A 12671-nucleotide genomic window follows, 5' to 3' on the forward strand; every position below is an offset into this window, starting at 1 on the left:
AATGGACCAGGGCAGTTAAAACTTCACCAAGTAGCAGGACCAGTCTGCACGCTGGGTCCAAAATTCTACTCGACTGTGGGGCGAAGAGCACACATCACCAACTAGCCTAATCTCATGGAGCTTCCCGAGGCTATAAATTCTGTGTGTCACAGGCAAAGTCACTGAATCCCCTCCGGAAGCTGGCGCCGACCCATCTCTCCCAAAATTTTTGATTATGAGACTGTATCTCTGAAGGCTGACTGAGATGAAAAAGCTTTTCAAACCCAAAGAAGAGGGCAGGGTCGAGGCCCTGACAGCCCAGTGTTTTCCTGCCCCTCCTCATCCCTCCGCTACCCTGCAGGTTTAACTATTTGGGATTGTCTTGTGTCCTCCTTCCTCTTTGATATGTTCTGGTGTGAACTCTTCCCTTTCACTTTGGGTGAGGACAGGGCAACAGCCAGAGGTGACACACAGACAGGGCTGAATTGTTTCAAGGCACTAGAAGTGATAGGATGTCTGTGGGAACTGAGAAAAAAGCCCCTGGAAAGGTTAACATTTGAAGACCCAACATCGCCCATCAAGGTCTTAAAGAAGCTGTCTCCTCTTACTGTCCTCGGCATCACATACCACATATATTATTCAACACACTGCAACCGTTTTTCCCTCCATCCTCGAAACAGTTAATATTTCACTTTTTTTTTTTTTTTTTTTTTTGGCTGCTTTGGGTCCTTGTTGCTATGCGTGGGCTTTCTCTAGCTGTGTCGAGCAGGGGCTACTCTTCGTTGGGTGCGTGGGCTTTTCATTGCAGTGGCTTCTCTTTGTTGCAGAGCGTGGGCTCTAGGTGCATGGGCTTCAGCAGTTGTGGCACACAGGCTCAGCAGTTGTGGCCCACAGGCTCTAGAGCACATGCTCAGTAGCTGTAGCACAGGGGCTTAGTTGCTCCGCGGCATGTGGGATCTTCCCGGACCAGGGCTTGAACCTGTGTCCCCTGCATTGACAGGTGGATTCTTAACCACTGTGTCACCAGGGAAGTCCTAATATTTCACTTTTAAGACCTGAGTTTTTTTAATGAAAGGGATATTTGGGGCTTTCAAAAGAAATTTTTTAATGATTATTAAAGTAACATTGAGAAATACTTTCTCTAACTTCATTTTTTAAGGCACATATATCATTTATATAAGTTAACCAGTAGTGACTTCCAGGCAATGAGGCAGGCATGGACGTGGTATCTGGTCAGGAGCAATTCCATACTTAAGTATGTGCAGTTGGGAAAGACAGACAAGGAAGACTGGTGTTTCGGCAGCCCCTGAAATGTACTATTACTTGACACTGATGGGCTATTTCCCAGGAGAGAACTGCGGTCCTTATAGAAACAAATATGAACAACAGAGACATCCTGTCAATTTCACCAATGTGGGTTGTCTCTGATGTACCTGGCACTGCACTAAATGTTGGGAGTAACACGGAGGGTGAAAGGGAGACTTTTTCTTCAGGAGCTGTATTAGCTTGGGCTGCAATAACAAATTAAAACAACAGAATTTATTTCTCCCACTTCTGGAGGCTTGCAAGTCCAAGATCAAGGTGCCGACAGAACTGGTGTCTGGTGAGGGCACACTTCCGGGCTTGGAGATGGCAGTCTTCCTGTGTCCTCACCCGGCAAAAAGCAGGGAGAAGCAAACTCTCTCTGGACTCTTATCAGGGCACTAATTCCACTCACGAGGGCCCCACCTTCATGACTTCTTCTAATCCTAATCACCTCCCAAAGGCTCCACCTCCTAATACCATCACATCAGGGGGTAGAGTTTCAACATATGAATTTGATTGGGGGGGTGGGGATCACAAACACTTCAGTCCATAATAGGAGCCCACACTCAGTGAGAAGGACTCTTTAAACACTAAAGGTTACAATGCATGAGATCAATGTCACAGCAGCAATCCATCAAGGACACTGGGAGCACAGAAGAAGAAGGAATTAGTTCTGCTTAGGGAAGGAACTCAGAAGAAGTCCCACGGAAGAAGGGATACTCTAACTAGATACTGAAGAAAGAGCTGGAGTTGGCTAAGAAGATAAGTAGGGGAGAAAACTCTTCAGACAAAAGAAAGACTCTAAAACTCTTTCTCTCTCTCTCTCTCTCTCTCTCTCTCTCTCTCTCTCTCTCTCTCTCTCTCTCGCTCTCGCTCTCGCTCTCGCTCTCTCTCGCTCTCTAACTGCTTGAGGCGAATAAAACCAACTTACCAATTTTAACCAGAGTTAAACCAGACTTTTAATTACTGTTGAGGTTTCTCCAGAAGTTATTTGTTTTCAGCTTATCATCTATTCATAGCATCCACAAAAGTGACCTCCTGAATTTGCAGAGGCAGCAGAATTTTTACAACAGTAATAATACTAAGATGAAACTTAATAGCATAGATTGCCGTTATAACCAACAGCCCATGCGCATTCTCCAAGCCCACTAAGGCTGATGGGAAGCCTCATTTGCTGTCCCAAGCTTATATTTCATGGAGCACTTTTTTATTTTAATATACATTGATTACATTCAAGAGTTACACATCTACTTTTAAACTAAACCATTTTCAGTAAATCGCTGAATACTTTACATGAACAACAAAAGTTTTACAAGCTGATTTGTTCTTCTTACCTCCATGGGAAAAGCTTTGAAATTAACTGTGTGCTCAGAACCACGCTGGTTTTCTCTTCCCCAATGAAATCTGACTTCATACAGCTCAAATTCATGCCCTTGAGGCAATGGACCTCCAGATAGAACTGAAAAAAGAAAATAACATATTTAATTACATCTCAAACACATTCATCAGCACATCACTATAAACACTAGGGACACTTTTTTGCCAAAAAGGTCTCATGAGCTCTACAGAAGAAATTCACATAACCAAAATGAAGAGTGAATCACAACTGTGAGATGAATTTATACTGTCAATACAGTAAAAGTTCAAAAATAACTTTTACTTTCAGTAAAAGTTCTGAAATACTTGGGAATGATATGTATATGTTAACTTCTTGTGTATTTTAGGCATAGGAGTTGACAGAAAATAAACACAGTAGCTATTTATACTCCCCGACACTTAAACTTATCATTGATCAGGGGACAAGAATATGGTCTGAGTCTCAGGCTGACCAATAATTCGCTATAGACCTATCAATAAATTGAACCTTGTTTACAGATAATCCATTTACACAAGCAGGCTTTCAACTGAGACAACAGATGTCAGCCAACAAAATTATCCATGCAGTGAATTATTATTAAGCCAATCTGATTTTTCAACAATGAAATCACATTTTTAAAAAAGCAATCTATCATCCAGTGTCACATAAATGTAAACAAAATTGTAATAAAATATTAACAATACTTAAAATATTAAATTTAGTTCTATGGGGCCCTGTCTCTATGTCTCATTTCCGGAGATAACCCAGAACTTTGTCCCAAATAAGAGCACTCTAAAGGATGATAAAAAAAATACATCTTGTCTTGAAGCAACAAAATACTTTGATTAGTTAACACTCCCTGATATCATATGGAAAAACCTGACATAAAGTTTATTACAAAGGGCCAATTTTGACACAAATAAAGGTTGTTTGCATTCTTCCTGTTAACAAAACTGTTCATTCTAAATGGTATCAGCTAAGAATTATTGGTTATTTTCAGCCAAGGAGCTGACAAAATTCACCCTCTCCCCCAGATGTGGTCTCTTTGAAAGAGGTTAGTGTTCACACGTGGACTGTCGTTGTGCAGGAAGCGACGGTGGCCCCACTGCACATCAGCTTTGTTCTCCATCCTTCCTCTAAACTCAAAGGAGAAGAAGGGGAGTTGGTGCAGCCATATTTGTTTGGTTGGTTCTTCATCTAGTAACTTTTCCCCCAAAGAATTTAAAGCTGCTTCCATCAAAGTTCCTATCCTGCAGCCAGATGGCATAAATCAGAAGGAAGAGCAAAGGGCAAACAAAGACAGAGGCAGAGAAGAGATGGAGCAATGAGGCCATGGCACAGATGAACATCTTGCAGACCTCGCTGAAAGCGCCCTACAGATTTGGTGCTAAGCCTCCCTCCGGCTCCAACAAAGAAGAAAACCAGCAGCAGCAAAAAGGGACTTTAATTTTTCAAGGGTTTAACCCTCACATCTGGAGGAAAGGGAAGTGCAATGATGGCCTTTAGGGTGACACCATGTCGCAAAATTGTAACGCGTTCCTCACGCTTGGTCTTTTTTTTTAAGTTTTGATGCAACTCTGAGGGGTCGGTGTTATCATCCCATCGATGTGGCTGAAACGGGTTGAGGGTGAACAGCCCTGGTCATCCAGCGAGCCAGATCCAGGAACCTGGGACTCGAGCTTGTGACCCACAGCCCGCAGTGAGATGGGGAGACCGTGCTTTCGGTGCCCGTGAGCATGACCCAGAAAACAGTGGTCTTTAGCCATGTAAATACATGGCTAAAAAGGGATCACTGAATCTAGAACCACAATGCAGGCTCACTGCATCTTCTTCAATAACCATCATGCTGTGGACTAAAGAAGGTCTAAAGTGTTTTGATTTCAACCAGCGTGCCACAGCTTCTGAATACCCTCCAAACTCATTCCCTTACCACGGTTGTCCGAACTGGGTCTTAAGAAAAACTGGCAAAGAGGCCTGGAGTCCACCCGCTGTGTACCCCACCTCCCAACCAAAAAGAATAAATGGGAAAGGCTTCTTGGGAGTCCTGGGTAGCAGGTAGATGGGCCCGCGGACTGGACAGCTGGAGTTTGCCAAGTGGAATAAACTGGAGCTTTGTTTTCCCAGACACTCCAAGGACCAAGTTAATGGAGGGAGCTGAGCTCTGCTGGAGTAAAGAGATAAGATGACCCCTCCTGAGGTCAAGGAGAACTCCCCAACTGCAAATGCACAGAAAGGCTCCTCGGGAGTCAAAAAGGGAGGGGGTGTTACCCCATTCCATGCTGGAATCGATCTTGGCAAAAAGATGCACACACGTACCAGGGAAGGAGCCTAGGACAGGTCAGGTGTGGGAAAAGAAAAAAGATAATCGGCCCAAGGTAGACAAAGAGCTGGAAGAACTGCCCTGTCTAAATGATTCAACCACCTCTTCACCGTGCTTCTCCTCATCAGGGAGGACACCCACACCCTTCCTCTCCGGGTGTGTATTTCTGCCTTGCTCCTGTCTTAAATAAATAGTTTCTCTGTGTGCTCTCCCACATGTTGCGCCGTGTCTCTGATAATAAACTCTGTATCTGCTTTTGCAGTTTTTGCCTTCTTGAGAAATTCATTTTTCAAACAGGGCAAGAGCCAGGGCAACTTTGCCTCTAGCCTCTAGCCCCTGGTAGACTAGCAGCTAGGATTCCTGGTTTTCACTCAGGCTACCTAGGTTCCGTTCCTGGGCAGGGAACTAAGATCTCGCTTCAAGCCACTGCTCACCACTATCTCCCCGAGATCAGTCTCACGCTTGCTGCACCCCAGCCTGCACCACTTGAAATGGAAACACCCTTCACCTTGTGGGTCTACGACCCGACTTGAGGCTTTTGTCTTGGACCAGCTTAGCTCCACACGGCCAAGGGAAAAGAAACGGGAGTACTGTGGAATGAAGCATACGTGAGATCGGAAATATATTTTCCCAAAACATTTTCATCAGGTACACACACACACATACACACAGAGTTTCTGAAACTGTTACAGAGCAGTCCACCAGTAATTTCTTATAGCAATGGATGAAGCTGATTCTGTCCGTGATTTCAGGGGCCAAAAAGAGATCTGTGCTTCACACGTATACCCCTCACCTGACCAATGGCCAATATTTCTTTAGATTAAACCTTGGGAATAGAACTGATATTTTAAATGCCCTGGAAATTCAAACTGCACAGATGTATGTCTTACTGGGGAGAAGTTCCAGGCCCACAGGGGTTCCACTGAAAAATATTTCAACAAATATTTTTTGATCATCTACACTGTAACAGGCACCATATTCAGTGTTTGACATACATTGATGTTGGGCTTCCCTGGTGGCGCAGTGGTTAAGAATCTGCCTGCCAATGCAGGGGTCACGGGTTTGAGCCCTGGTCCGGGAAGATCCCACATGCCGCGGAGCAACCAAGCCCGTGCGCCACAACTACTGAGCCTGTGCTCTAGGAGCCACAACTACTGAGCCCGCGTGCTACAACTACTGAAGCCCACGTGCCTAGAGCTCATGCTCCGCAACAAGAGAAGCCACTGCAATGAGAAGCCCACATGCTGCCACGAAGAGTAGTCCCCGCTCGCCACAACTAGAGAAAGCCCAGACGCAGCAACGAAGACCCAACACAGCCAAAAATAAATAAATAAAATATTTTAAAAAGATACACTGATGTTGACAAAACAGACAAAATTTACCGGCTTCATGGATCTTACATCCTATTGGGATGACATGCGAATTTATATATTTATGAAGATCAGACTTTTACTGTGATGTTTGGTCATTACATGGTCATTATTTCAAAAAAATTATAATGAAACCAGATCCTCAGGGTCTTACATTCTATTGGTTGAAAATGAGCACAAAGAAGGGAAGCGTTTTTCCCAAGCCTGGTCCCCAGGGAGAGGTGACAAAGGGGCAGCTTTCAGCCAGGAATTGGCTCTGGTACCTTTCACTTTTGCTGCAGAAGAATAATCCAAAGTTAAACCACACTAAAATCACAAGGTGCTGCAAAGCCATAAAAAACGACAAAATCATGAATTCAGAATTTTATGAGGTGCCAGGTAAAAGCATTACCTGTTCATCCCCCAAGAATGATTGTGTTTACAGACCACAAATAAATAGCAGGTCTCTTTTATCCATTTGGAAACATCCTCTCAAGGCATTATTCTTCCTTTTGACCATTTCCTTGTTTTATGAGAAAACTAGTCATACCACAAGAAGAGCACTTTTCCTACATTTATGAAGATCACATTTTGCTTAGTGATATTCTGTCACTATGTGGCAGGTTTATTAGTTGTGGTGCCATTATGTCAAATAAAATTACAAGGAAACATGAAACTCACACAGACAACACGCTACATTTCCTGAGCATAACAAACTTGTGAAAAGAATACAGCATACACCGATGCCACTGCTACCACCTCCGTTGTCTTTAACGCTTTTTATTTGATAGGCACAGCCATTACGCTTATAGACATAAAAGAGTTCCTTTCAGAAGCTTCTGCAAAATATGGGAATCCCATAGAGACATGACATATATACATTTACCTAAATCCATTTAAGCTTCTGTAATCCTTTGCTGAAAACAGACTTGCCAGATAGTTCAAAAGCTGTTTGCCCCTCATTTCATTTGAGTTCAACACACACGTTTTGAGATGGTCCCCATGCCCACCCCCCCAGCCCACCATGCTGACCACTCAGTGTATAAAAGGAAGGATATAGTCTCAGCACTGACAAGGCATTCTCTGTGCTTAAGGCACTAAAGGTGATTGCATCGGGGCAGTAGGGGAAAATGCACAAGGCACTCAGAGGGCGCCCAGCAGGGTCCAAGCCAAAACCAAGGCCGGTGGGGGGTGGTCAGAAAGTCAGGGAAGACTTTCTGGAAGAGATGACAGCTAAGCAGAGTCTTAAAGGGTAAGCTAACAGCAGAAGTGAGAAAGTACATTCGGAGCAGAGAGAAGAGGCTCAGAGAGGCTCAGAGATGGGAAACGGCCTGAGGGTACTCCAAGACAATAAAGTCAGAGGTACCCAGTGGCCAAAGGCAGGCCTCAAGGTGTGAACATCAGGACGGGATGGCAGCTCACGTGGAGGGGCTGGAGTTTATCGTGGAGGGAATCATCGTTAGCTTTTAAGCAGGAGGCTAATATTTTTGCATTTTAAAATATTACTCCCAGGTCCCAGGTCTGGGACTTCCATGGCGGTCCAGTGGTTAAGACGCCACACTTCCACTGCAAGGGGCATGGGTTCGATCCCTGGATGGGGAACTAAGATCCTGCATGCTGTGCGGCGTGGCCAAAAAAAAGGATTAAAATATTACTCCCAAGGGGACTGCTCTGGTGGCGCTATCAGATTGCTATCATCTGTACCAATTTGAGGAACCTGGGATTAGAAGAATTCTAGAGGTTTCCTTCCAATCACGTCCCTCTCTCAATCCAGGAATGCTGTGTTTCGCCACTATTTATTTTCAGAATGTGAAGCTTTTACTCTTGAGTGAGTTTCTCCCACACAGTTGTAAGGCTAAGCCTGTAGATGCTATTACCTAAGATTCTGTAACTTGTTGAAACCAGTATCATCTGTAGAGCCTCCAAGTTTCCAGAATTTGGAGTTCTCTGGCCTTCAGAGCTACTTGTTCATATGTGTGTAGCTATGTATAAAAGCTTCATTTTAAAGAAGAAGAAAAAAAAGAATCCGCATGCCCATGCAGGGGACACGGGTTCGAGCCCTGGTCCGGGAAGATCCCACATGCCGCGTAGCAACTAAGCCCGTGAGCCACAACTACTGAGCCCGCGTGCCACAACCACTGACCCTGCACTCTAGAGCCCGTGCTCCGCAACAAGAGAAGCCACCGCAGTGAGAAGCCCGCACACCGCAACGAAGACCCATCACAGCCATAAATAAATAAATAAATTTATTTAAAAAAAAAAATATATATATATATATATTACTCCCAGGTCTGCATGGACAGTGTACCAGCCAAGAGCAAGCGCAGCTGTTGAAAAGGCTGCTGTCACAGCCGGCCAAAGACGGTGAGGCCAGGAGACAGAGGCTGCTGAAGCCACAACTCCAACGTGCAGGGACACCAACGCCAGTGGTCCCTGATGTGTCTCCCGAAGGATCAGAGGCCCCCAAAGTTCATTCTCAATAGGTTTAAAGATTTTATAGCCTCAGTTTAACTTTTAAGGAATCCCAAATGTATTCAGAAAGCATTCCAAAACTAGTATTAATTAGTTTTTTTTTAACATTTGAAGTCTTAAAACAATCAATATTTTTTAAACAGTCCTTAGCTTTTAACCTACAGCTTTATTTCATATTAAAGAATAAATATCATCAGCTCATAAGTGTAGCACTAACATAACAGTAGGGAGAGGAGACCAGTTAAGCTGGGTCTGTATAAGCAAAGTGAAGGGGGTGAAGGCAACTGTCCAGGTAATTCAAGTCCCCCAAAGTCAGCTAATAACACATATAATCATAAGTGAATTCAAGTTTTGCTCTCCTGGTTGCCCTCATTTATAGGAACTTCTCTGAGAAGAGACAAGTGAATCTCTAATTCTGGTAGTAAGCGATCAATAAGTATATGTATTAATGAATGGAGGGCTATCATGTGAGGACCAGTGGAAGGAACTAATTATGTCCGGAAGGAAAAATGGCAACTCCACGGTATGATGATGACAGTCAATCTTTTACAGAATGTCGTGTGGAAGTACAATTTTATGTGTTCCATGTCAGTCCAGCATCCCAAAATAGAAACAAGGAGGGCAATCCCAGAAACTTTTCGATCTGGGGAATTACTCAAAAGCAAAATGGATCTCCTCAGTGAGGAATGATGAAGCCACCCAGCCACTTGCCAGAAGGTCTGAGATATGGGGGCTGGATTGGGGGCCTCCAGGGGCCCATCCCACTCATTGAATATGATTCAGCCCCTTTCCTAAACTGATGGGCTGCCGTAGTGGAAATCAGAACACTGAAGAAAGTAGCATACAGCCTGTGTGAGTGAGCTGCTGAAAGGTGATTGTATCACAAGAGAAAAGGGTGGAGAAAGAAACTCTGAGAAATCCTATCATTTAAGGTTAATGGGGCATGAAGAACTGGCAAAGGAAAGGCAGTCAAAATTAAGAAGAAACATCTATGACGTCATAGAGACCAACAGGAGAAAGAGTTTCCAAAAATTCCATTGCAAATGCAGCAGAATTAAAGTATTTTGAGAATTTTAAAGTGGCCACTCGAGGGCTTTCCTGGTGGCGCAGTGGTTGACAGTCCGCCTGCCGATGCAGGGGACGCGGGTTCGTGCCCCGGTCTGGGAAGATCCGATATGCCGCGGAGCGGCTGGGCCCGTGAGCCATGGCCGCTGAGCCTGCGCGTCCGGAGCCTGTGCTCCGCAACGGGAGAGGCCACAGCAGTGAGAGGCCCGCGTACCGCAAAAAAGTAAAAATAATAAAAATAAATAAAGTGGCCATTCGATCGTAGAATGAGATTATCAGTGACGTTCGTTTGGGAACTTTCAGCAGGGGATTGGGGCTGAAAGGCTCCTGTTCGTGACATGCCTCAAATATAAAACCCCAGGTAGGGTTACTATATATGGGAACTATACCATTAGGATTATTTTAAAAGCTTTAATTTAGTAAATGGAAGCATTTAAATTATGCTACAATTGTTGTAATTCTTTTTGGTAATTCTTTATCCTTTTTTAATATAAACAAAGCAGAACAATTTTTTTAATTGTGCTTATTCTACAGATATTTTTATTTTAAAAAAAAGCAGCATCCAAGGAAACTTCAATGCATTATTACCAAGTGAAAGAAGCCAAGCGGAAGGCTATAAAACGTATGATTCCAACTATACGACACTGTGAAAAATGCAAAGCTATGGAGACAGTATAAAGCTTAGTGATCGCCAAGGGCTGGGGAGAGGAAAGGAAGAACAGAAGCGCAGAGGATTTTTAGGGCACTGAAACCATTCTATACGATGCTACAATGGTGGATACGTGTCATGAAACATTTGTTCAAGCTCATGGAATGTAAAACACCAAGAGCGAACCCTAGTGTAAACTATGGACTTGGGCGCTGAGGGTTCAGCTGTCAATGCAGGTTCACTAACTGTAACAGATGTACCCTCTGGTTACACTGTTTTGCCTGCGGTCAACAACCAGATGCTGCCAGCCAGGTGTGAGCCATCACACCCCTCCCCTCAGAGAAATCCATAAACCTACAAAGGCTGCTCCAACAACACAGCCTGGGCCTATGTAATCGTGTTACTGTGGCATCCACCAGACCTCAATCCCTGCCCATGTGCAGAGCCTCTGATTCAGTTTTTAGACCCATTCCTAAATATGAACAGAGAGCCAAAGATCGCTGGACATCTGAGGAGAATCTCCAACATAGAACAGAGACACCAAAACAAACAGAAGAAGGATCCCAGAATAAAACAGAGACATACGGGAAACAGAAAAGAAAGGAATACAGAAGAGAATGAAGAAAGATCCTATAATCATGAAATAAATACTGGTAGTCATATTTTCTTTAATTCATAGAACACAATTTTTTAGAAATTAAAAATATAAGAGCAGAGATTAGAAGTTTAATAGAAAGATAGAAGTTGAGGAAATCTACCAGAAAGTAGAAGAAAAAGACTTAAAAAAAACAAACTTATCAATGAAATAATATAGGAAAATTTCTAAGAAATAAAAGACAATTATCCTGACTGAAAGGGCCCACCAAGGGCCCAGCAGAGAGACACACAAGGTATGCAAACAATTACTCTCACAAGCCCTTCTTCTCAGCAAGTTATTGGGAGATGAACTGTAGGAGGGAGTAAACCAACAAATCCCTGAAATGAGGGAACAACCTCAAAAAGAGGATGTCTTATCATCCAGGAAACATGGAATTGGACACAGAGACAAGCCAAGGGACTTACTAGGCCTGAGGTCCAGGGAGCTGTGGGCGATGGCAGTCCAGATGGGCTGAAGAGGGGAAGGATGGATGAGAGGACTGGAAGGACTTTTTGAATGTCCTGGGAGAAGATGTGCCTGCTAGACATCAGAGAGTTTGGAAATGAAATCATGACGGATAAACAAAAAACCAAAGAAACAAAAATATACCAACTCTGGGCAGGGGCAGGGGGGAACCCCACATTATTCAATAAAGGAAACAGAATATAGTCTCAACTGGAAATGACAGTTACACAGTCATAATAATAAAAACACTGAGCTAATTTAAATAACAACTGTAATTTAAGTACACAGGGACGATGGGGGGGGCAAACCCATGATGGGGGAGGGTAATAAGAGAGCTAGACTCGTCGTCCATCATAGGGAGTTCACAGATATCTTAAATATCAACGCACAACAGTATAAATATGCTATTAAGAAATGTGGAAGTGGGGCTTCCCTGGTGGCCCAGTGGTTGAGAGTCCGCCTGCCGATGCAGGGGACACGGGTTCGTGCCCCGGTCCAGGAGGATCCCACATGCCGCGGAGCAGCTGGGCCCGTGAGCCGTGGCCTCTGAGCCTGCGCGTCCGGAGCCTGTGCTCCCCAACGGGAGAGGCCACAACAGTGAGAGGCCCGCATACCGCAAAAAAAAAAAAGAAAGAAAAGAAAAGAAATGTGGAAGTGACAGCAGGAAAAACAGCTAAGAGATGAAAGTGGTCGTAATCAAGGCAAACAGTTTTAAGTGGGGAGGGGTGGGTTATAACCAGAAGCAGAGACAAGTATAGTACTAGCCAACTATTTAAATTATGTTTACATTCTATCTTGATAAAGATAAAGCTTGAACTAAATAAATGAAATACAGGGTGTTCAGGGCTTGCAGACCATTCCTTTGAAAAACTTATATATGCTAGGAAGCAAATAAATAAGCTGGTCCAGACACGGGATTTTTTTGGTTACTTTTTTTTAAAGCTTGGAGAAACACTGAAAGGGAAGAAACAATGAAGAAGTGATTATACTGGCAGAAAGGAGACAGGCATTTGAAGGAGCAAGATCTCCAAGGAGCCAGAAGTAAGGGGTCTGGAGTGTGCACGTCAAATCAG

At 43.9% G+C, this 12671-nt stretch overlaps 1 protein-coding gene across 3 annotated transcripts in view; it reads right to left on the reverse strand.

Moving 5' to 3' along the window:
- The window catches only part of CA8 (carbonic anhydrase 8), a 214075-nt gene that overhangs the window by 75293 nt on the left and 126111 nt on the right, over positions 1-12671 (reverse strand). For all 3 annotated transcript variants that reach the window (XM_060286931.1, XM_060286930.1, XM_030859689.2), the window contains one exon: positions 2619-2743. In XM_060286931.1, coding sequence (XP_060142914.1) covers positions 2619-2743 — 125 coding nt within the window. The remainder of the gene's footprint in view (positions 1-2618; positions 2744-12671) is intronic.

The sequence above is a fragment of the Globicephala melas genome, chromosome 17 (assembly GCF_963455315.2).
Source record: "Globicephala melas chromosome 17, mGloMel1.2, whole genome shotgun sequence".
Classification (NCBI taxonomy): domain Eukaryota; kingdom Metazoa; phylum Chordata; class Mammalia; order Artiodactyla; family Delphinidae; genus Globicephala; species Globicephala melas.